General features: G+C 31.4%; 3 protein-coding genes and 1 pseudogene across 3 annotated transcripts; 3 read left to right on the forward strand and 1 right to left on the reverse strand.

Moving 5' to 3' along the window:
- Window positions 1-7,478: 7,478 nt before the first annotated feature.
- On the forward strand, window positions 7,479-8,590 carry LOC124915117 (60S ribosomal protein L23a). Its single transcript, XM_047455780.1, has 4 exons — window positions 7,479-7,550; window positions 7,631-7,694; window positions 7,863-8,229; window positions 8,328-8,590. The coding sequence occupies exons 2-4, from the start codon at window positions 7,679-7,681 to the stop codon at window positions 8,410-8,412; spliced, it is 468 nt and encodes a 155-aa protein (XP_047311736.1). The 5' UTR covers window positions 7,479-7,550; window positions 7,631-7,678; the 3' UTR covers window positions 8,413-8,590.
- A 1,519-nt stretch (window positions 8,591-10,109) lies between these two features.
- On the forward strand, window positions 10,110-13,646 carry LOC124915126 (diaminopimelate epimerase, chloroplastic). The gene is made up of 9 exons (XM_047455792.1): window positions 10,110-10,463; window positions 10,647-10,814; window positions 10,903-10,973; window positions 11,448-11,505; window positions 11,885-12,064; window positions 12,411-12,495; window positions 13,015-13,074; window positions 13,161-13,234; window positions 13,379-13,646. The coding sequence occupies exons 1-9, from the start codon at window positions 10,188-10,190 to the stop codon at window positions 13,493-13,495; spliced, it is 1,089 nt and encodes a 362-aa protein (XP_047311748.1). The 5' UTR covers window positions 10,110-10,187; the 3' UTR covers window positions 13,496-13,646.
- A 2,812-nt stretch (window positions 13,647-16,458) lies between these two features.
- LOC124910790 lies at window positions 16,459-20,095 on the reverse strand (annotated as a pseudogene).
- A 1,751-nt stretch (window positions 20,096-21,846) lies between these two features.
- On the forward strand, window positions 21,847-22,233 carry LOC124915136 (sm-like protein LSM1B). Its single transcript, XM_047455803.1, has one exon. The coding sequence runs from the start codon at window positions 21,847-21,849 to the stop codon at window positions 22,231-22,233; it is 387 nt and encodes a 128-aa protein (XP_047311759.1).
- The last annotated feature ends 321 nt before the right edge of the window (window positions 22,234-22,554 follow it).

Here is a 22,554-nt window from a genome sequence, read left to right on the forward strand (position 1 = left end):
GTTCAAAATTGGAACTACTAAGGTTGAATAGTTCACGTGTTTGTGGATCCAATATTAAAATATCAGAAAATTTATTTAAAAGGACGGATAATCTAAAAGCTCTATATATAGTTGGCTCTTACGGTAAGATTAGTGAGTTTTCATCATTTTCTTCCAAGTTGAAGATGTTATCCCCAGAGAGATTGAATTTGGATATGACAACCAATATATCTTCCATCCATTGGATATATTAAGTGTTTGGAGATCCTTTCTTTTCGAAACTCACTCATAAAAGTTTTGCCACTCGAAATAATTGAGTTAACAAATTTAAGATTGTTGGATTTGACTAAGTGCAATTGTTTCATAAGTAATGGTGTTCTTTCGAGGCTTACTAATCTACAAGAATTGTACATGTGGCATTCTTTCAATAATTGGAGACTACAATATGAAGACGTAAACCAACATGCAGCCGGACTTGATGAGTTAAATTGCTTACATAGATTGTGGAAATTGGAATTGGAGGTACCCAGCATAAAGCAAGTGCCGAGATATGTTATGTTATTTTCTTCATCAACGATGTTAGAACAATTCAATATAAGAATAGGAGAAGGAAGCAAATATATTGGATATGAAATTGGGAAAACACGACTATGGTTGGAGAATGTTAGAGACAATACTAGTTTCTTAGTTGAACTTGAGGTCTTAATTGAAAAAGGCATTAGTGATTTATATTTATGCGTTGATTCTGGCATGTGGGAGAATATGATGACAAACAAATTCCTATCATTGAAGAATATTGTGCTTAAACTGTGTGGATTTCTTTTCCCCCAGTCACCTTCATCGTTGCAGACTTCTAAATTTGGGCGTTGTTTGGGACGTATTGAACTATATAAATGCAATGAAATGACACACTTATGTTCTACATCAATATTAAGGAATCTCATAAATCTTCAAATTCTTATTCTCCAAAATTGTGAAAAGACGAAAGAAGTTGTTAGTTTTTGTCATGAAATAGAACAACTCAATAAAATTGAGTTCAATGCTTTGGAAACTCTTAAACTTTGTGATTTGTCTAGTCTGGAATATTTTTGCAAAAGAGTAGACGAGATTAATTTTCATAAACTGAAAACATTGGAATTAAAAGGAGTGAAGCAATTTATCTTCTCAACTAAGGTATGATTACCACACAACTTTTAGTTATAAAAAAAGTTAATAGGCTAAATAAAAAAAAATACATGTTCTATTATTGTGAGTAATTTTGAATTAAATTTATTATTTTGTAGTTGGAAATGCCTTGCTTGGAGGAGCTGAATATGATATCTATTTCAAATATTGAAACTTTGTTCATACCACCGTTACTGCAAAAGTTGAATATTGATAATTGTGACAACTTCAATCTTTTAACTTCTCTGATAGCTTGGTGATAAAGGTTATTTCTCGTCTTAGAATTTTAACCATCACAAAATGTAAAATGTTGAAAGGTATAGTAGGAGTTGCAATGGGTGCAGAAGATCAATGTAGAAATTCAATTGAATTCCCTAATTTGTTGACATTGTACCTTGGATCCTTGGACAAACTCACGAGTTTTGTCATAATTAACATCAACAATTTGAGTGACAAGGAAGAAAAGTCGCAAAATGCACTATTTTATCACGATAATTATCAGGTAAGAGTGAAAATAGTAAATGATTTTTAAGTTTAGATAAGGAAAATTAAGTATCAGTAAATTTACAAAATAATACTTTATTACATGATGATGATGATTAGGTAGCTATTGTAATGTTGTAAGTGTACTTATCATTTGTGTATATTAGATTAGCTTAAAAATTAACAGCTTGTCAAATTAAGATAAATTATACACTAGAATATAGATGGAGAACAAGTGGATTGAAGTTATTTGAATAATTTGAAAAAGTGAAAAAATAATGATTAATGATTATTGTAAGTAGTTTATGATTTAAAAGGTATTAATATATAAATAAAATAAAAAATAATTATTAAAAATAAAGGATATTTAATATTTTGATTAATGAATTGAGTAATGCGATCAATGAGAAGTGAGTGAAATATATTTGAGTGATTTGGGTTATTTAAATAACCCAAACCAAACAAGCCCTTAAGACATATATATTCTTATATGATATTGAAGAAGAAATGAAGTAAGTGATTTTTTCAAAACTTGACATATATATCTGACAAAAAATTGAGATTTATTTTCTTCATGTAAATGGATGTGTTTGATTTTGAATACAGGTCTCGTTTCCTTCTTTACAAGAGTTGAGTATAAATGGATTACCAAAGATAAATTATATAATAGGAAGGAAATGTGAACAAGTAAGAGGACATCATGATGATATCAAGGAAGGCCATGATAGTGAAATTCAACAACCCATATTATTATTCCCTAATTTGAATTTTGTTGGAGTGATTAACCATATAGACAACAATTGTAAAAATCAAAATATACTCTTTCATCTTGACAATGATGAGGTAATTTTTGTAAGTGTATATTATTATTCGTTAATAATTTTGATTCCAAGTTAAAGTAATATTAGTGTTGTATAATTAATTGTGAATAGTTAAATTATTAATATAATTTTTAAGATTATATATATATGAATTGGATCAAAATGTTTTTTTACAAGGAAAACTAAGTAACAAACAATGAAAATTTTCAGAAGACAATACAGGTAAATATTTGTTGACTGATCTTATTGTTAATCCTGTGATTTTGATAAATCGAATTATGGGCTTACAAAGGAAACCTGCGGTTCTATATTAGGTCTTGCCTTTTCTCATGATTTCATATCTTCTCTCTCGACTTCAGCTATGTTGGTTTAATCTCCATTTATGTGCAAACTGAATAATGTTTTTGTACTGGTAATGAAGCTAATTCTGTACTTTGCTCAGGTTTTGGGCTCCTACATATTTCCCATGAAGACATTAGAGCATCCTAACATTGTAAATCTCTTTGAGGTGATTGATGATCCTATGACAGGTCATTGATATTTCTCATTCACTGTATTTCTTCAAATATGTTGTAAATCAATTGTCAGATTTATCTTTATTTGATTATATTTTTTTAAATATTGTTGTAAATATATATATATATATATATATATATTTATATTTTTATATTATTTAAGAATATGGTTGGAATTTGTGTATTCATTTATGATATTTTTTTTACAAAACAACTATTCAAGAATAAATAATACTACGAAATAAAAAAAACAAAAAATATTTACTATCAGTAATGACTCTTAATGCCGAAGTCTATTTGGACTGTTCTTGCTCTAGCACCTAAAAGAACTATTCCTGCTTCTCAAATTCAATGCATGGGACTTTATTTTCATTTTAGACAAACAACTCCATGTTGGGGCTAGCTATTGACTTTGATTCATAGTAGGAATAGAATAGAAATTGAGACTTTTGCAATTTAGATGACTTTTTTCTTTCATCGCCCCCTCTCCCTTTCGCTCAAGGAATCTTGCCCTTCAGTTCTTTAGGAAGATTGATTCTAAATATATATGAGTATATGAAAAATTATATAATGAGGCGTATATAAGGATGGCTAGACGATCGCTTGCTATTACCCAATAAAGTCTTGATCAAGTAAGAAGTTTACTAAATACACACCAAGCAGTAATTCAATCTCTTTTTCACATTCCTTCTTTGTAAAAGACACTGTTGCGAGTCTATTTATAGTCGAGACGTTTGTCATAGCCAGTTTCAACTAGCGTGGGAAAAATCTTTTTTTCTTGTTAGGAGTAGGTTTTGGCTTGCCCTTTGATTATTATTAGTAAGATAGATTTGGGACAAACAAAGGGGTGAAGGATGATTTCTCACTTCACTATCTTCACTTCACTATCTGACTAGGAAAACTATAAAGTGCTTTATGAGAACCTTAATAAGTTAGTTAATCAACTATATAGCTAGGGGTGTTCAATATTTGATGTGAACCGAATATCCGACCAAATTCAAATTCACCGAATTCAAATTTCATTTTCGGTTTTCGAATCGAATTTCAAACCAATTCGAATTCAAATACGGTTTTCGAAATGGTTTTCGAGTTTGGATTTCAACTCGAAAACCGAATTCATTTTTTATTATTTATTTTCCAAACTTAGCTTAAGAAAAAGTTCAAAATAATCAAAATAAAATATTTTGAATTCAAGATTTAATAATAAAAGAAAAAAGAAAGAAAAACACTAGTGATCTAGTGGTAGAATAGTACTCTGTCATGGTATAAACTCGGGTTCAATTCCCGATTGGTGCAATCGATTTCGAGTTATGCTAGTTCTCATTTATTCCAAAAAAAATTGAATTTAGTTTTTATTCAAATTCGGTTCAGTTTATTAGAATTTATTTGAATTTGGTTCGGTTTTCGAATTAGTTAAAAAAATAAGAATTCGAATAAACCGAACTGAGGAACTCGACTAACCCGAAAACCGAACCGATGAACACCCCTATATATAGCTATTTTACTTTAGAATTGGGCTTTCTATCAGTTTTACTAATGTGTCCGGACACCTTGGAAAAAGTGCCCTACTTGAAAAGAGGGGGGGAACACTCTTTATATATTCATTTTCGATTGCATGCTATCTCAGATAGAGCAATGGGAGTAGAAAGAGTAAGAGCGAGAGCTCAAGGGAACCCCTTTCAAAAAATTCCAAGATCCTCTCTAGTTATGAACGATTAAAAATAAAAATAAAATGATTTAAGCACATTAATTTGTGCTTGACGAGGCTCCGAAGCTAGTAAATTTAACGATTGAATTTCCTCCTTCCCCTAATACGGGCATTCAGAGAATTCCAGGATGACAAGGCAGTCCAAGCTTAGAAAGAAGGTTGTCGGTAGTCTATACTTATTGCTTGTACCGGTATGATAATTGAATATGCTAGTCTTGGTCTCGTAATTCAGTCGAGTAGAGGAAAGTGAAATTGGATTCAAGTAGGCTAGCTAATAGAATCGTCTAACTAAGAATGTATCATTAACGACATTACTTTTAAAGAGTCGTTACTGATAGTAATATTTGTAACGACTCTCTAATGCCGTTAATGATACTCTTTTACATCAGTGACGACATTTTCAGTGACGAATGGTTACTGAAATTCATCAGGAATAACCTTTTCCACTTTCGGTAAAGGTTTTAGGTGTCGCTGAATCCACTTTTTCTCCTAGTTTATATATATTTAACACTAAAAAAGTGTGTTGAAAATTATTTAGTCACCAATTTTCATTCTAGTATTTGTTCTATTTTAAATCATATCTTCCATTAAATCTCGTGGCCGGGGTGTTAAAAGAGTTATTTAAGAAGCGTGTCAAAAAGAATTATATGAACTTGTGACAGAGTATTAGTTTTTTTATACCAAACTTATACTTTATGATATTATTGTTTGTAATTGCTCTTTGTCGGTCAAGTATTCACTCAACTTCTTGTATTACATTTTTTAAGGAAGGTTCTCAAGGAACTAACCAGGCGATGCATAAAATGCATAAGAGGATAGAAACTGCTTTCTAAAGGATTTTCAAAATATAGTCTAAATCGGGTTTAATATGTAGCCCCTGCTTATACGTTTTGTCAATAGAATTGCACATGTCACCATTTTAATTTATAAATAGAAGTTACCATCAAACTTGGACTCATGCACAATTTTTAATTTATAAATACAAGTTATTGTTGAGTAAGGATGGTAATGGGACGGTTGGGGGCAGTGAATGCATTTATCATTTTCGCACCGTTATAATTTCGAGGATTTTTTTAATACCATCTCCGCCCCGTTTGATTTTTTTTGTTTCGGGAATTCCGCAGGACACCTTAAATAATTTTTTTTAAAACAAATAAATAAAAATTATAAAATAAAATTATATAAACGGTTTTTTTAATATAATATATATTGTAATATATTAAAATTTTATATTATTATAAAAAAATAACCTTATTACTCTTATAAAATATAATGAATAAATAAATATATTAGTGATTTAATATATTTAATTATGTTTATGGTGTTCGGGGCAGAATCGGGGTGACATCGGGACGGGGGACATAAATATCATCCCCGTCCTATTCTCGTTCGATTTTGGGGAAAAACCGTCTCAAACGAGGCAATTCAGTTCGGTTTGTGCGAAGCGGTTTCAAATTGTCATCCTTAATGTTAGGAATTGAACTGATCATTCGTAAGAAAATAATTAACAAAAAGGAAACCGCATTCTTGAAGTTTTTTTTTGACATCATATAAAACACATGTACTAAGAATAAACAGACCAAATAATAGGAGCAATGACGTTACTAACTTTGTCCAATTCCAAAGACAAATATTCAAATAAGAAGAATATTACTTAATTAGCTCTATGACGCCGCCTAACTCCATTTTGTTATCCAAAACCGTTTAACCGTTTATATTCAAAGCCAAATATTCAAGTAAAAAGAGTAATAATAAATAATCGATTAGTTGTTAGGATTTATATCCCCAAATTTGACCTGAATCGATCTACAAAAACGCAAAAAATAAAAATAAGAAGACACAAATTTATAGTTGTTCACTCAAAATGAGCTACGTCCACTTTAGACACCACCTAATTTTACTATGAAGAAAAATGAATACAAAGTTTTGTCTCACACGGTTTATTATAGGGTAAACATTCAAATAATAAAGCATAAATAACTCTTAAAGCCCAAACTCAAATACAAACTTAATTAATTTCTTAAAGTTATTATAAATGTAGGCTCTACAACTCAACAATCTCTCACTTTAAGACTAACTTCATCATCTCTTAATCGGTAGAGACTCCATCTGATGTCTTAACAAAGAAGACCAATCGAAGTTGCGCACAACTTCAGTTTCTCGTTTGTCACAACTTTCGTCAACATATCAGTTAGATTCTCACTTCCAAGAATTTTCTCAAGAGCTAACACATCATTTTCTAAAGTTGATCATATGAAATGATAACGAACATGTACATGTTTCGTTTTTCCATGATAAACCTGATTTTTGTCTGTCGCATCGCAAAAATACTTCCCTCGTAGCTTTTGACAAATAAAATTAATGTATATCAAAATCAATGTAAGGTAAATGTATGAATTTTTCTATATCAAAATTTTCGATAAAGTATAATAAAATATTAAGGTAGGTTGTATCGACCGTCCTATGTATAAACTAGTATTTTCAAATAATAAGAAAATAATTAGAATAATTGGAAGGAGATATGATCCTTCTATTTATATTTTAATTCTCTCATATGCTAACATTTTAGAATAAATCAATTCAAAAAATATGTATTCCTAGAAACTATTAAATTTGTAAAATTAAATAATTAATTAAATTACACAGTCCTATAAATTATTCAAATTAAGCTTTAACAATTTTTCATTAAATCCTCACGGGGCTTAGAAGTGGGGAAAAATATGAAGTGAAAAAAAAAGATATTTGGGCTTTAAAGTCCATTAGCTAAAAATTAGTTTCTAGGTCTTAGAAAAGCCCAATACATATCATAACGAATAGGTTTAAAACTTTCGTCTCTATTTCATCATTCACAAACCCTAGAGACTTGCAGCTGCTGTCTCGGTACATTTCTCTCATCTCTTTCTTCCTTTCTCTAGATCTTACTTATTTCTAATAATCTAATGCATTATTGATCTCCACAGGAAATCATCTTGCACATCTGATAGAATTTGCAGCAGCGTTTATCATCCATGGCTCCTGCAAAAGGTTTGTCTTTTACATTTCATTCTTTCGATTCATCTGAAATTGTTTGATTAATTAGCTCAAATATGATGTTTTTTCTACTGGGTATGGTGTGATATAGACTTGTATAGATTTGTAGTGTCTGTGTTCAATGATTTGGTTCTGATTTGGTACTGTCTCCTTCTTCTCTAGCTGATGTTACAAAGAAAACTGACCAGAAGGCTCAGGCCTTGAAAGCTGCTAAGGCAGTGAAATCAGGTTCAACTGCATTTAAGAAGAAGGCAAAGAAGATCCGAACGACAGTCACCTTTCATCGACCTAGGACTTTGAAAAAGGAAAGGAACCCTAAATACCCACGTGTTAGTGCACCTTCAAGGAACAAGCTTGATCAGTATCAGATTCTAAAATACCCATTGACAACTGAATCAGCCATGAAGAAGATTGAAGACAATAACACACTTGTTTTCATTGTTGACATTCGTGCTGATAAGAAGAAAATCAAAGATGCTGTTAAGAAGATGTATGACATCCAAACCAAGAAGGTCAATACCCTGATCAGGTAAGTGCTGTAATGTTTGTTCATTGAATTGTAATCAATTGGGAACTGTTTTATGTTAAATGATGAAAATAACTTATGGGTATTACTTGATGTTTCAGGCCTGATGGTACTAAGAAGGCATATGTGAGGTTGACCCCAGATTATGATGCACTAGATGTGGCTAACAAGATTGGGATCATCTAAATATTTTTCTAGTTTTTGTTTTGGTTTCTTTTGGATATTATATGAGTTTTGTTAGTGTTTTCACTAGACATGTCTTATTGGAGTGTATTGCTTATCACTACTTTATGTTATTCCTTTCTATTTTGTTTTGAAATACTGGTTAAGATGTTTATGGAGCTACTTAAATCATTTATGTTCATCTTTGGAAGCTGGTTTTTGCTTTTAAACTTAACAAATGTGTTTTTATTCATAACAAGCTTAAAACAGATAGCCATTTTAATGAAATGTACTATGTTGTTTTGTCTGTCCCTTTGCAATCACTTGTTTAAAGCCTTCTGTTATTTGTTTATCTTACTCATTGATTTAAATGTAACTTGCAAATTTATTAATGCTTGAATCTAATATTATAATCTTTATGTTAATGAAATATTTGCATACATTTCTATTAAGTAGTTTATTATCTCTTGCAAGTGCTATTCTTCACAAGATTGAATAATGTGTGTAATTTTTATATTTATTTGTTCTCTTTTTCTTTAGATGTGTATATTAAATTTTAAAAATCTCATTTAAAAAAAAAAGTGTATATATCATTTGTAAAATATATATATAATAACAATTTATAACTATAACTATATATAATTTAAAGATAATATTTTTATATTTAAATATATTAATGTGTATATATAATTTATAAATATATTATGTTTGTTGACATTTTAATAATTAAAAAAGAAGTAAAAAGAAGAATACTAGTTTAAATTTTGTATTTTTTAATTAAAATATTAAATAATTTAATAAAAATAAAAATTGTAAAGGAGATAAAATGACTATTATTTGTATGGGTTGCATGTCCTCTTATCATTAATTCGATTTTTTATAATTAAAATGGTAAGCTGATTTGTAAAATTTAAGAGGGTCTGATTCATCTAAATTTGTACTATTTTATAATTAAAATAAATAAATAATAAATGACTTGGTATACTTTCATTAAAAAAAAACACATAATAAAACAACATAAGTTCTTAAATTAAATTAGACAAGACTTGATTTTAAAAAGAAACCAACTAAATCAAACAAGCATTTATTTTACAAAAATTGAGTAAATAAAACAAACAAATCACAAATCTCAATCTTTTAACGCGTCTTGAAATAAGTTTTTTGAATGACTTATTCGTGTGAAATTCTCCAATTTTACGTAATCTTCAATTCTTCTCGCACATAGTATAGTTATATTCAGGGCAACTCTCCAGAGTAGCTCATCAAATAAAATAAATAATAAATTTTTATAATTTTTTAAACATAAATAAGTCTTGTCTAGTGGTTTGAGAAGAAAACATAAAATTATCATTTTATGGAGTTCAAACTTCACAAAAACTTATTTTTTTATCATTTTTTTAGTAATCAAAAATCACGATTTTTTAGGTTGGGACATTCCAAACATCGAGATCGACTTTGGTTATACCCGATCACAATATAACTCCATACCTCCTTAATATCACGCCGAACTCTTGTTAAAACTTTCGCATTCGTGATAGACAATATAAACGAAACAACATTTGAACCCACTCGAGTAATAAAACCATCCACCCTTAATCTTCTATAATCTTCATGGGCTAATTTAAAATTATTGTGGCCCAAAGACGAAGCCCATCCAGTTGGCTGAACCGCTGAACCGTCTCAAATTAGGACAGTAGTTGGTTACTTTGCTTCCTGTTCGTTATTGCTAGCCGCCGCCGCCGACGACCGCCCTTTAGTTTCTGATTCTAGAAAGAGAAAGTGTCTCCGGTCGGACTGCAATGGCTATAACTTCCACAATTTCATCATCCATCTCTTTACGTTGCCACCGTCGTTCTCATTACTCAGCTTCCTCCTTTCTTTCATCTCATTCTTTCCACCGCGTTAACATTCCCAGAATCGGAAACGCTTCTCGAAACCCTATTCTTGTCGTTTCAGCCAATTCAATGAGCGTCGAAGCTCCTCAGAGAGAATCTTCTACTTCATTTCTCGATCATAAAGAACGCGACGTTCTTAATTTCGTCAAGTACCATGGCCTTGGCAACGATTTCATCATGGTAATGAACTATCAAGATTACTTAGGACATATGTTTGATTTGACTTATTGCTTTAGAAACGTGCTCAACTAGTCTAGGATTATTGGGTAGGGTTTAATTGTCCTAAATACTTGTTCATCTTTTCATATGCTATTAAAAGGGTGCTCAAATATGGTTTCTTGGTGGGTTGTTGTTGATGATTAGGTTGACAATCGAAATTCTGCAGAGCCTAGGATCACACCAGAACAAGCGGTGAAGCTATGTGATAGAAACTTTGGCATTGGTGCTGATGGTGTAATCTTTGCTATGCCTGGCATTAATGGAACTGATTATACCATGAGAATTTTCAATTCTGATGGAAGCGAACCTGAGGTTAATGTGGTTTAGTTTTATTTTCTATCCATTGGATTTGAATTATAGACTCGTTATCATGTTGTAATAATTTCTTTTTTCCATATAGATGTGTGGCAATGGTGTTAGGTGCTTTGCCAAATTTATTGCTGACCTTGAGAAATTGGTTGGAAGACAAAGGTATTGTTGTGGTTCTTTTGGAAGGCATAGATTTTAATTTAAGTTCAAACTTCTTGATCAATCCCCTCTCTTTCAGTTAATCATATAAACTTGGTTTTAATATTTTCTTCATTTCTGTCGTTACTTTGTAACACTGTTAAGTTTCAACTGTCGTATTGCGGTGACCTGTAAGAATATTTATTTTATTGTTTTGTTGTAGCTGTTGCATTTTTGCAAATTGGGTAGATTATCACAAGACTTACAGAAAATTTATTGTCTATGGTTTTCATTCTTGATCATCTGAACATGGATACTTTATAAGTTCATATTGCATGGAGTTGTACTGATATAAAAACACATAGGATGCTCAAATAAAGTTTTTTGCTAAGTTGCATGTGAATAACACAACCAATTTTGTTCACTCGTTGTGACCTCTTCATTTTCCTTCCAATCTTTAGAGTAATATCTCATGGTATCTTTCAATTCTATTTTCAGTTTCACCATACATACAGGTGCTGGCCTAATTGTTCCTGAAACTCAAGAGGATGGACAGGTAGTCCACTTTATTTTAACACTCTTAAGATTTATCTGTTTTATTCTTGTGGTCAAATGAAACTAAGAAAATTCTTAGGAACCTCAAAATTTTGACGAGTCTTCAAGGTAGTGGTTTTGGACTACAAATCATATAATAATTCAAAAGCGTGTTATAGGTCTGCATGTTTGTAAATTCCCATAACAATTTCCATTTCCACCATCCCCAGTCAAAGGGAGATATAAATAGAAACAACAATTGTGGCCTCATTAGTCTCTAGTGTGTTAACTTGACTGTGTTTTCTTGCTGCTCTAGATTTTTCCTTGTGCATGTTATTTCTTCTTGAATAACTATGTACTAGCTTTTCTATTGGGTTACCAAAATCAGTTGAATGTTTCAGGTTAGAGTTGACATGGGTGAACCAATACTTAAGGCTTCTGATGTACCCACAAAAATTTCTGCAAACCGAGAGCAGGCTGTTATAAAATCAGAGCTTGCTGTAGATGGAGTCATCTGGAATGTGACATGTGTCAGCATGGGAAACCCTCATTGTATTACTTTTGGTACAAAAGGCGGCGAGGTATAAATTTATTTCAGTAAAGATGACATCTTTAGCTATCTGATTGAGTTGTACATTGTGTGAGGTGCATTTTGATCTGATAAAAAAGATTGCTTGTTTATTGAATACAGATATACTAGCTCTTTGAGAAATTAGGTTATTATGCTGGACCTCAACTAGTATGCAAACTTCCTTGACAAAAGCCTATGGCCCTGTGGGTCTTTGGACACATCTCACTCTGACATGATATTGAGTTTATACATCCTTCTCGAGAGACCTAAAATTTCTTGAATGGGTTGTTTCAGTTTTGTGTTATTCCCATTGCATTTGCTGAATTTTGAGTCTATTTTTGTTTATCCTTGAATAGGGTTTGCGGATTGATGAACTAAATTTGCAAGAGATTGGTCCAAAATTTGAGCATCATGAAATGTTCCCTGCACGAACTAATACAGGTCATATTTTATCTATAATTGCAATAAGAGCTTGTCTGATGTGGATTATTTGGAATTTTATTCAAATAACAACCTTCGCATCACCTTCTTATATCAAATCAATCAAATCATAAACTAAAATATATTTACTTTATTCTTTATAACAGATATGTTAGCCATTTAAGCCAAATAATCCACTTTTTCATCAAACAAGTTTTTTCCCAAAAAAACCGGTTTATTTTGAAAAGAACAACCCTGCATTAAACCATTCCTAGGTTTTGTATGTTTGAGGTTAGTTAGGCATTGAGGCATTCTACCTTCCATGACTGAACATTTCCACAGCTTTGAACATCCATAAGTTATAAGTAGTTCTTTGCACATCTGATAGAAACTGTTGCCACTTGCCATTGAGATTGATGGAAGGAAAATTGGAGAGGTTGTTAAGTTCATTAAATGATTATGAATTCTCATATCATAGCTACTCTTAGGTGTCTATATTATATCTAAGCGTCTTTTTGTTTCTCGGATTCATTTTTGCAGAATTTGTAGAGGTATTTTCTCCTACACACCTAAAAATGCGAGTATGGGAACGTGGTGCAGGTATATAGTTTGAAAGTTTATTTTTTATCACTACTTGTGGTTCAATTGAAACAATTGTTGAAGGTTCATGTCAATACTATCATTAGGTGCCACACTTGCTTGTGGAACTGGTGCATGCGCTGTTGTGGTTGCAGCAGTTCTTGAAGGTCATTCCAGTCGAGTAAGTTCAGGACATGCTTTTCCCCAGCTTTTTAAGTTTGGATTCGAAATAATTAGCTTCGCTGAGATGATGTCATCACTGTTTAGTTATTTTGTTTGTATTTTGGTTCAAAATTCTGACTATTTATTCCCCTATGTGAAACAGAAATGTACTGTTGATTTGCCTGGTGGGCCATTGGAGATTGAGTGGAATGAGAAAGACAACCATGTGTATATGACAGGACCGGCTGAGGTAGTCTTCTACGGATCAGCGTCGCTGTAAGGTAATCATAAATGTTGTGGAAAATGTAAAATTATTACATTTCGACTAGCGGTCTTTTAAGCTTGTTTATTGGTGAACAATTTCAAGGAGGATGAATGTACTATTTTGAAATTTGTTTTTAAATGACTTGTGACAGAAGTGATAGCTCTAATCCAATAGCAAAATGGGCTTGTTTTGAATCCCTTTAACTTTTTTTTAAAATATATATTATCCCATGGTAGCTCTGTTTTATCTTTGATTTCTCATCCCTTTTTATAGTTGGAGGTTCCTCCTTGTTGCTAGGAGGAAGCGTTCACGAGAGTGATGAATGAGTTAAGTCTAGGAATAGGATGGAGAGTGATGAATGCGTTAAGTAGGCATGGCAAATTTCCGGGGTTCGGGGACCCGACCCAGACCCGAACCGACCCGGACCCGATTTTGCCCCGAAAAAAAACGGGTATTTAAATTACCCGAAATATCGGTTCGGAACCGACCAGACCCAGTTTTTTTAAAGTAATTTCTTTTTTACTTATTTAATTAATTTTAATAATTTATTATATTTTTAGTTTTTATCTATATATGTTTAAACATAATTTGAATGAAATGGAATAAAAGCTTAAAATATTAGATGAAACATTAAAAAAAAATAAAAAAAAATAAACGGTCTTCATCTTCTTCCTCAACTCATCTCTTACTCTCTCTCATTTTCAGTTTTTTCTGCTCCCTCTCATTTTCAATTTTGTCTGCTCTCTCATTTTCAAATGGAAACTTTCAAATGGATTTATGAAAACGGAGGACAGCATGAATGTGAAAAAGAAGAGAATCTGAACGGAAGAGGGAGAACCAGAAAAAAATTAATTACCAAAATTTCTTTCGGGTACTCGGAACCAATTGGTCCTGACCCGAAATTACCCGAATCGATCGGTTCCTTCGGGTACCCGACCCATCGGGCGTTAAGTCAAGGAATATGATGGAGGAAATTGGATCACATGTCGTTAGGGATATGGGTGTTTTAGACAACCCACCCCTATTCTCCCTTTTTATTCTGAGAACCAAGTGCGATTAATCTATATTTAACCCAAGGTTGAGTAACTCAAACTGATTTTTTATATTTTATTTCGTTTAACATGTATTATAGTTCAACACATTTTTGTTTTGATTAACACGTTTTCACCTATTTAACTTGTTAGTTCTTCTTAACATGTCTTTATCTATTTAACCCATTTTGATTTATTTAACAAGTTTTTAGTCTTTTTAACCAATATTTGACTTGTTTTTGCCCAATTTATGCATGTCTTTTATTCATGCAACACGTTTTTGACTTACTAATATATTTTTAACCCACTTAATAAGTATTTGACATACTTAATACGTTATTTTTTTTTATCTGTTTAATAAATTTTTTAATCATTCACTATATTTTGTTTTAATCATATTTGACTTTTCTTAACATGTTTTTGACCTCAAAATTAAGTATATAAATTATAAAATTAGTATTGCATTTTTTGAAATTTTAAAAAATTAATCAATCCCATAAAAATTTTAAATATAATAAATTAGCTGATTTTCAAAATTAACCTAGAGGGCTAACTCAATCTAAATTTAATCCAATCTCATCAATGTTTTAAATAATGTAAATTAGCTGATTTTCAAAATTAACCTTCTTGAGTTTATTTGAAGTCTGGTTTAGAATTGGGATTTGGGTCAACCAACTCACAGAATTGAGGTAAATGTAGCCTATGTTGAGAGAGTTTTGATCATCTAGAAGACATAAATATCTCATGAATTGGATTGACAAAGAAATAAGTGAAGATTATCCAATTAGGCAACAAAATGGTTTTTCTAAATGTATGCACATCAAAATCTTTAAGTTGGAAAATAATAGTTATTAGAATAGTTAGAAAATAATTAGGAACCAGTTATTAGATTAGTTAGGAATAATTTATTCTTTCCATTGCTCAAACAGTAATTAAATCTGCTTTTCTCAACAACTATCAAACTGTTGTTCTATCTAATCTCAACTCCTATTCATAGTCTTAAAATCTATCTATTTGCATGTCACTCATTGATAACCTTCTTGTTTTGGAATACAACAAAAGTCCCAAACAGGGTGGGTCATCATCGTTCAATTCGTCTCCAATGATCTTTAAAAAAATGTTTAGTTGTCGGGATTGATCGTTGATAAGAAATCTTATTTAAACGATTAAGCATATCAAAAACTCTTGCATTAACGATTCAAATAGGATAAATTGAAGCATTTTGCATAAACTATTCAAATAAGTTAAAATATTTGAATGTTTATTAAAAGAGTTAAATTAAACTATTAATATATTTATGATTTCAAAGAAAAATCCAAAATAAACTAAAAAAAAACTTAAAAAAAAAAGTTAGATATAAATATTGAACCACACAAGACATTTAGGAATATATTGAAGATAAATGAAAGTTTTAGATGAAGAAATTACACATATAAAATAAAATAAAAAATATATTAATGTTAAAATGAATAAATTATATAATTTAAAGTAAATTATTTGACAGAAGACTAATACATAAATGTCACATCATCTAATTTTTTATATTTCTACACCTCTCAGACAAACTTGTTTCTCGATGCTTTGAAAGTTTTTCAATTAATATATTATTATGTAATAATTTAATTGAAAAAAAAAATATTTAACCAATTTTTTTTATAAGTTAGCTATTGCAAGATTCCAATTATGGGCATGTTCTTTTATTGGTTATTTTGATACTATTATTAAAATAAAAATTAAAAATCATAATTGTGAGAACAATGAAGTACCATGCATAAACCAAATATAATGTGAAATAAAAGAAACTTTCCATTTGTACAACAAATCAAATGCAGAGAATTCTTGAGGTTGATTACAAAGAATTACAACTAAATGTCATAAATGGAGAAACAAGAAAACTGAAGAAATAAAAGAGTTTTGTTAACCTAAAAAGATAAATGAATAAGTTAATTAAGCCGCAACTGCCTTTCTAGGTGACTTCTTGCCCTTGCTTGGTGACCATCTTAGCCTTGGATGGAGAGTTATCTGTTTCCTCCTCGGCCGGCTTCTTCTTGGGAAGAAGGACAGGGTTAATATTGGGCAAGACACCACCATTAGCAAATGTTACCCCTGCAAGAAGCTTCCCAAGCTCTTCATCATTTCTCACTGCCAATTGAAGATGTCTTGGAGTTATCCCATTCTTCTTGTTATCTGTTGTCGCATTCCCAGCCAACTCGAGAACCTAATTAATTATGTATATATATATATTAGATTTCATCATCAATACAAAGAAGATATTAAATAATTTATATACTTCAACCGTAAGATACTCGAGAACAGCTGCTAGGTAAACATGAGCTCCTCTTCCAACACACTTACCATAACGATCTTGCTTCAAGAACCGTTCGATCCTACCCACCGGAAACTGAAGACCGGCCTTGATCGACCTTGAAATCGATTTCTTCTTTTCATCGCCCTTTCTTAAACCTCTCTTAGACTTGTTACTGTTAAACTAAAGAGATAAATATTGTATTGAATTATTATTAATTGTTACAAAGGTTATGTCTATTATATAATAGATATTATAATTAAAAAATAAGGAAGCTAATATAATATAATAATATAATAATATCATATTAATACTATTACAATTTATAATATTGTAATAATATCTTACGTATATATTATATTCTAACATTCCCTCTCAAACTCACGATACAACAACAATAAGCATTGAGAGTTTGATAATCAGAAAATAAAAACGCGAACAACAAAATGTTACTCATTATTCTTAATCTTCTTCTCTTCTTTCTCTTCTCTCTTTTGCTCAATCCATTGACCATCCCCCCCAAAATCAATTCTTCTTCGATTCAGACCAACCAAAATCGACAACCCACAAAAACCAAACCAAACCAAACTAACCATCCTTCACAAATACTGGGAAAAACAAACCAAATTCAACTCCTATTCTCAACAACAACCGAAATCAAAACCAATCAAACCAAGTTTCACAAACATAGGGAAACTCAAACCAAATTCAACTCCTTATTATCAATAACAACAACCAAAAACAATCAAACAAAGACCAATCAAATCAAGACCAATCAAACCAAGCCTCAAAAACTCACTTCTGATTTCCCCTCCTCCAAGACTAATAATAAATTCAACCTTCTTGCAAACCATTTAATTCAACCAAATCAATATTCGATCTATCCAAGTTACCCTCCTCACTCAAGAACAAAACAACTCAACTCATTTACACCATGCTATGTTAAACAAAAAGAGAGGAAGATTGTTTTGAATTATTGTTTTTGGTTACATAGATTATGTCTATTATATAGACATTATATTTGACATATAAGGAAACTAAATAATATAATATTAATATTATCATAATTTATATTTTGATAATATATCTTACAAATATAAAATATTATACTCTAACATTTCCACTCAAACTCACGATGCAACAATAAGCATTGAGAGTTTGACAGTTAGAAAACGAAAGCGCGAACAATAAGAAGTTATACATCATTTTTAATCTTCTTCTCTTTCTTCTCTTCTCTCTTCTGCCTAATTCATTAATCACCCACAAAAAAAAACAGCTCTTCTTCGATTCAGATCAACCAAATTTAACAACCAAACCAAAACCAATCAAACCAAGTTTCATAAACTCCTCCAAAAAATCAATCTGAAATCAACAACCCACAACAACCAAACCAAAACCAATCAAACCAAACTTTACAAACTTAAGGAAAACTCAAACCAAATTCAACTCCCTATTTTCAACCACAACCAAAACCAAACCAATCAAACCAAGTTTCACAAACATAGGAAAACACCAAACCAAATTCAACTCCATATACTCAACAAAACAACCAAAACCGATCAAACAAAGACCAATCAAACCAAGCTTCAAAAACTCACTTCCGATTTCCTCTCCTCCAAAACTAATAATAAAATCAACATTCTTCTAAACTAGCTAATCCAACCAAACCAACCTTCAATCCGTCCAAGTTACTCTCCTCACTTAAGAACAAAACAACTAAACTCATTTCCACCAAGCTACCAAAATCCCAATCCAACTAGATGAAAATAAATCCACTCAAATGAAATCCAAAACCCCATGTAAACTGTTTAAGACTACAAACAAAAAATAATATTAATAATAAATGATTAGATCCCTCCATCAATAACTAAGATAACCATTGATGGAGGCAGCAAAAGACTATCACTTGATTGACTCAAGAACGATAACAAGACTCTAATGCCATGTTAAACTGAATAGATAAATATTGTATTAAATTGTTATTAATTGTTACAAAGGTTATGTCTATTATATAAACATTATAATTAACAAATAAGGAAGCTAATATAATAATATAATATTGATATTATCGCAATTTATAATATTGTGATAATATCTTACAGATATATTATATTCTAATAGCTATCACCCTCCATTTATTTTCAGAAGATGAAGAAATTGATTGCTTAATTTCGAAGTGTAGAATACAATCAACAAATACCACTAGTAAAAAAAGGATTTTTACCGACAGAGTTTACCGAGAGTTTTCTATAACTCTCGGTAATGGTCCCGAGAGGAAGAAAACTTTTGTTAATAAAAATAGATTCCGAGAGATGTGTAAAACTTTCAGTGATATGAGGGTTTACCAAAAGTTGTCTAATAAACCTTCGGTTCCGACCTTCTCAAAAAATCAAAAATAATTCTAAGTGTTGGAAATTGGGTAATTGTGAAGGTTTATTAGAAAACCTTCGGTTTTAACTTTTCCCAAATTGGTAATTGCGATGGTTTTCTAATAAACCTTTGGTTTTGATCTTTCCCAAAAAAATGTAAAAATAATTCTAAGTGTTGGGAATGGGTAATTGCGGAGGTTTATTAGGAAACCTTCGGTTTTAACTTTCCCCAAATTGGTAATTGCAAAGGTTTTCTAATAAACCTTCGGTTTTGACCATTTCCAAAAAAACGTAAAAATAATTCTAAGTGTTGGGAAGGGGTAATTGCGAAGGTTTATTAGAAAACCTTCGATTTTAACTTTCCCCAAATTGGTAATTGTGAAGGTTTTTTTTAATAAACCTTCGGTTTTGACTCTTCCCAAAAAGAAATAAAAATAATTCTAAGTGTTGGGAAGGGGTAATAGCGAAAGTTTATTAGAAAATCTTCGGTTTTAACTTTCCCCAAATTGGTAATTACGAAGGTTTATTGAAAAACCTTCGATTTTCTCTATTTTAAAATAATTGGAAAAGTTTTGATAAAAATTATAAAGATTTCGCGTTGGAATCTAAAAAACGTAAGACTGAGTTTATCAAGCGATGAATTTCAAGCATTTGCAAATGGGAAAAAGTCATACAGTGTTTGGACGGTTATTCTCATTCCTTATAATGTGTCACCCACTACTTGCATGAATTCTAGCAATTTCATTCTATCTATGTTAATTCCATGTCCAAAGAGTCCGGGTGATACAATTGACATATTTCTCCAGCCATTGATCGACGAGTTGACTGAAGTGTGACAAACTGGTGTGAGAACGTTTGATACACACACCTCGCAATACTTTCTGTTGCAAGCGGCATTGCTATTGACCATTAACGACTTTCCAGCTTACGCGAATTTGTTAGGCTGGAGTACGAAAGGGAAATTTGCTTGTCTTTGTTGTAACAACGATAATGTATCTCTTCGATTAGTTAATGCTTCAAAACAATGTTACATGGGTCACATACGCTTTCTTCCACCAAAGCACAAATACAGAAGAGATAAAGAGTCATTTATTGGTCGAACAGATTATAGAGAGCCCTCTAAATTATTAACGGGGTAAAAAATTTACGAGAAAACATGAGACCTAGAAGGCATAGTTCTTACTATGGATCAGAGCAAGAAAACCAAGATATATCATGAAATACGGGGAGACAATTGGAACAAACTTAGTATTTTCTACTATTTGCCTTATTAGAAATCACTATTATTGAGACATAATTTTGATGTGATGCATATTGAGAAAAATATTTTGATAGCGTGTTGGGAACAATAATGAATGTGAAAGAGAAAACTAAGGATGGTCCTAAAACTCGTAAAGACTAAAAACTCTTAGGCATAAAACAATGGTTACATCCTATAAATGATGAAGGAGTGATTCATTATCTAGAAGCGCCTTTCACTTTGACCTTTGATCATAAAAAATGTCTTTGTAATTTCTTGAAAGATCTTAAGTTGCCGGATAGTTTTTGCTCAAATATCGGAGGTTGTGTAAATTTGGAAGAGAAAAGGATTACGGGATTAAAAATTCATTATTGTCACATTTTATTGGAATATCTTATTCCTTTAGCAACCTGTGGATTACTTCCAGATAATGTGTATGATGCTATATTAAATTTGTCTCGGTTCTTTCGATTGTTGTGATCCAAAGAGTAGATTGCAGCGGATCTCGAACAATTGTACATGTATATTCTATTGAAACTTTGCAAATTTGAAATGATTTTTCCACCGTCAATCTTCGACATCATGATGCATCTCCCAGTTCACTTGTCATTTGAGGCTTTGCTTGAGGGACCTGTCCAATATCAATGGATGTATCTGTTTGAACATTACATGGGTACAATGAAACGATATTTACGGAATAAAAACCACCCTGAAGCCTCAATAAGCGAGAGCTATCTTGTAAATGAGAGTATTAGTTTATGTGCCAGGTATATGGATGAAGAAGATCAAGAAAATGCACAAACTGAAATCTCGAGCATTTCAATATTTTCATCGTTGGAAGACCTATCCAACGGAAAAATATACAACTTGGATTATAGCGATCGAGTGACAGCTCATTCATACATTTTAAAAAATTGTCCCGAAGTAGAACCTTTTTACATGTAAGATTCAACATGTTGTTATTAGGGAAAATTACCTAGGTGGCCCTCAAATTATTTTGATTGCTTACTTTTAGTTGTCAAATTATTTTTTAAAACAAATTACCCCTTAAACTTTTTGAAAGGTCATCAATGACCCTCAAACTATAAAAAAGGGTCACCAAAGGTCCTTCTGTCAATTTTTCCGTTACAACATAATGACCTCTAATTAAAACCCTCATTTTCAACCATCATTCTCTCTCTTTCTCTTTCTCTACAGATTTATAAAAGAAAAATATAGAATCATCTATCTCCTTCTCTCTAGTTTCCAGTCTCATCTTTTGCTAAAGATCGTGTAAAAGTCTTAAGATCCATCTTCTTTCGATCGAGCACGAATCTACCTTCAAATCAATTGTCGTTCCAATACCAAATTACCTCAAAATTCATCCTCGATCAAATACGAATCTATATTTATCGCCATTGATGCTACATGATATTGCTAAAATGTCTTGGGTAGGACCAAAAAATATTTACTTGTCAAGATCTCTCGCAAGTTATCTTGACAAGAAGTTGATTGTATTGTTGCGAGATGGAAGAAAGCTTATGGGCATACTTCGTTCCTTTGACCAATTTGTAAATGTGGTGCTGGAAGGTGCTTATGAACGAGTTATAGTTGGTGATATTTATTGTGGCATTCCTCTAGGTCTATATATTATTCGAGAGGAGAATGTGGTTCTAATTGGCGAAATGAATTTGGAAAAGGAAGAACTTCAGCCTCACATGACCTCTATTTCAGTTGCAGAAATAACAATGGCGCAAAAGGTGGAAAGAGAAGCTTCGAATCTGAAAGGCACAATGAGAAGGAGAATGAAATTCCTTGACATGGATTAATTGATGATTCTTGTGATTGTGTATTTATGAATCCATCCATTTCAGCCGAGTCTTTTAGTCCAAACCACAAAACCTACATACTTAATATCTTAGGTAGTGTTTATTCTTTTCCATAGATTTGCATCATTCTTTTTAGACCCATAAATTCCTTAGTTGAGAGAATGGTCTGCTAGAGAAGCCCTAATTAAGATGTGATAAATGTTTGAGTTCTTGATATTGGTGCGAGAGAAGTGTATGCTAGAGGGTTAGAGAGAGACATGAGATAAAGTTTATAGTATTAGAGCAATGGTTTGGATGATTAGACCTAGAAATTGCGATTTT

The sequence above is a fragment of the Impatiens glandulifera genome, chromosome 1 (genome assembly GCF_907164915.1).
Source record: "Impatiens glandulifera chromosome 1, dImpGla2.1, whole genome shotgun sequence".
In the NCBI taxonomy this organism is placed as follows: domain Eukaryota; kingdom Viridiplantae; phylum Streptophyta; class Magnoliopsida; order Ericales; family Balsaminaceae; genus Impatiens; species Impatiens glandulifera.

Bases quoted from the DNA above. Each gene is read 5' to 3' on its own strand.
- LOC124915117 (XM_047455780.1), top strand. The intron at 8,230-8,327 runs GTAAGTGCTGTA...TTGATGTTTCAG, and splicing joins AAGGTCAATACCCTGATCAG to GCCTGATGGTACTAAGAAGG.
- LOC124915136 (XM_047455803.1), top strand. From the start codon at position 21,847: ATGTCTTGGGTAGGACCAAAAAATATTTACTTGTCAAGATCTCTCGCA.
- LOC124915126 (XM_047455792.1), top strand. From the start codon at position 10,188: ATGGCTATAACTTCCACAATTTCATCATCCATCTCTTTACGTTGCCAC. The intron at 10,974-11,447 runs GTATTGTTGTGG...TTCTATTTTCAG, and splicing joins AAATTGGTTGGAAGACAAAG to TTTCACCATACATACAGGTG. The intron at 13,235-13,378 runs GTAAGTTCAGGA...TATGTGAAACAG, and splicing joins TTGAAGGTCATTCCAGTCGA to AAATGTACTGTTGATTTGCC.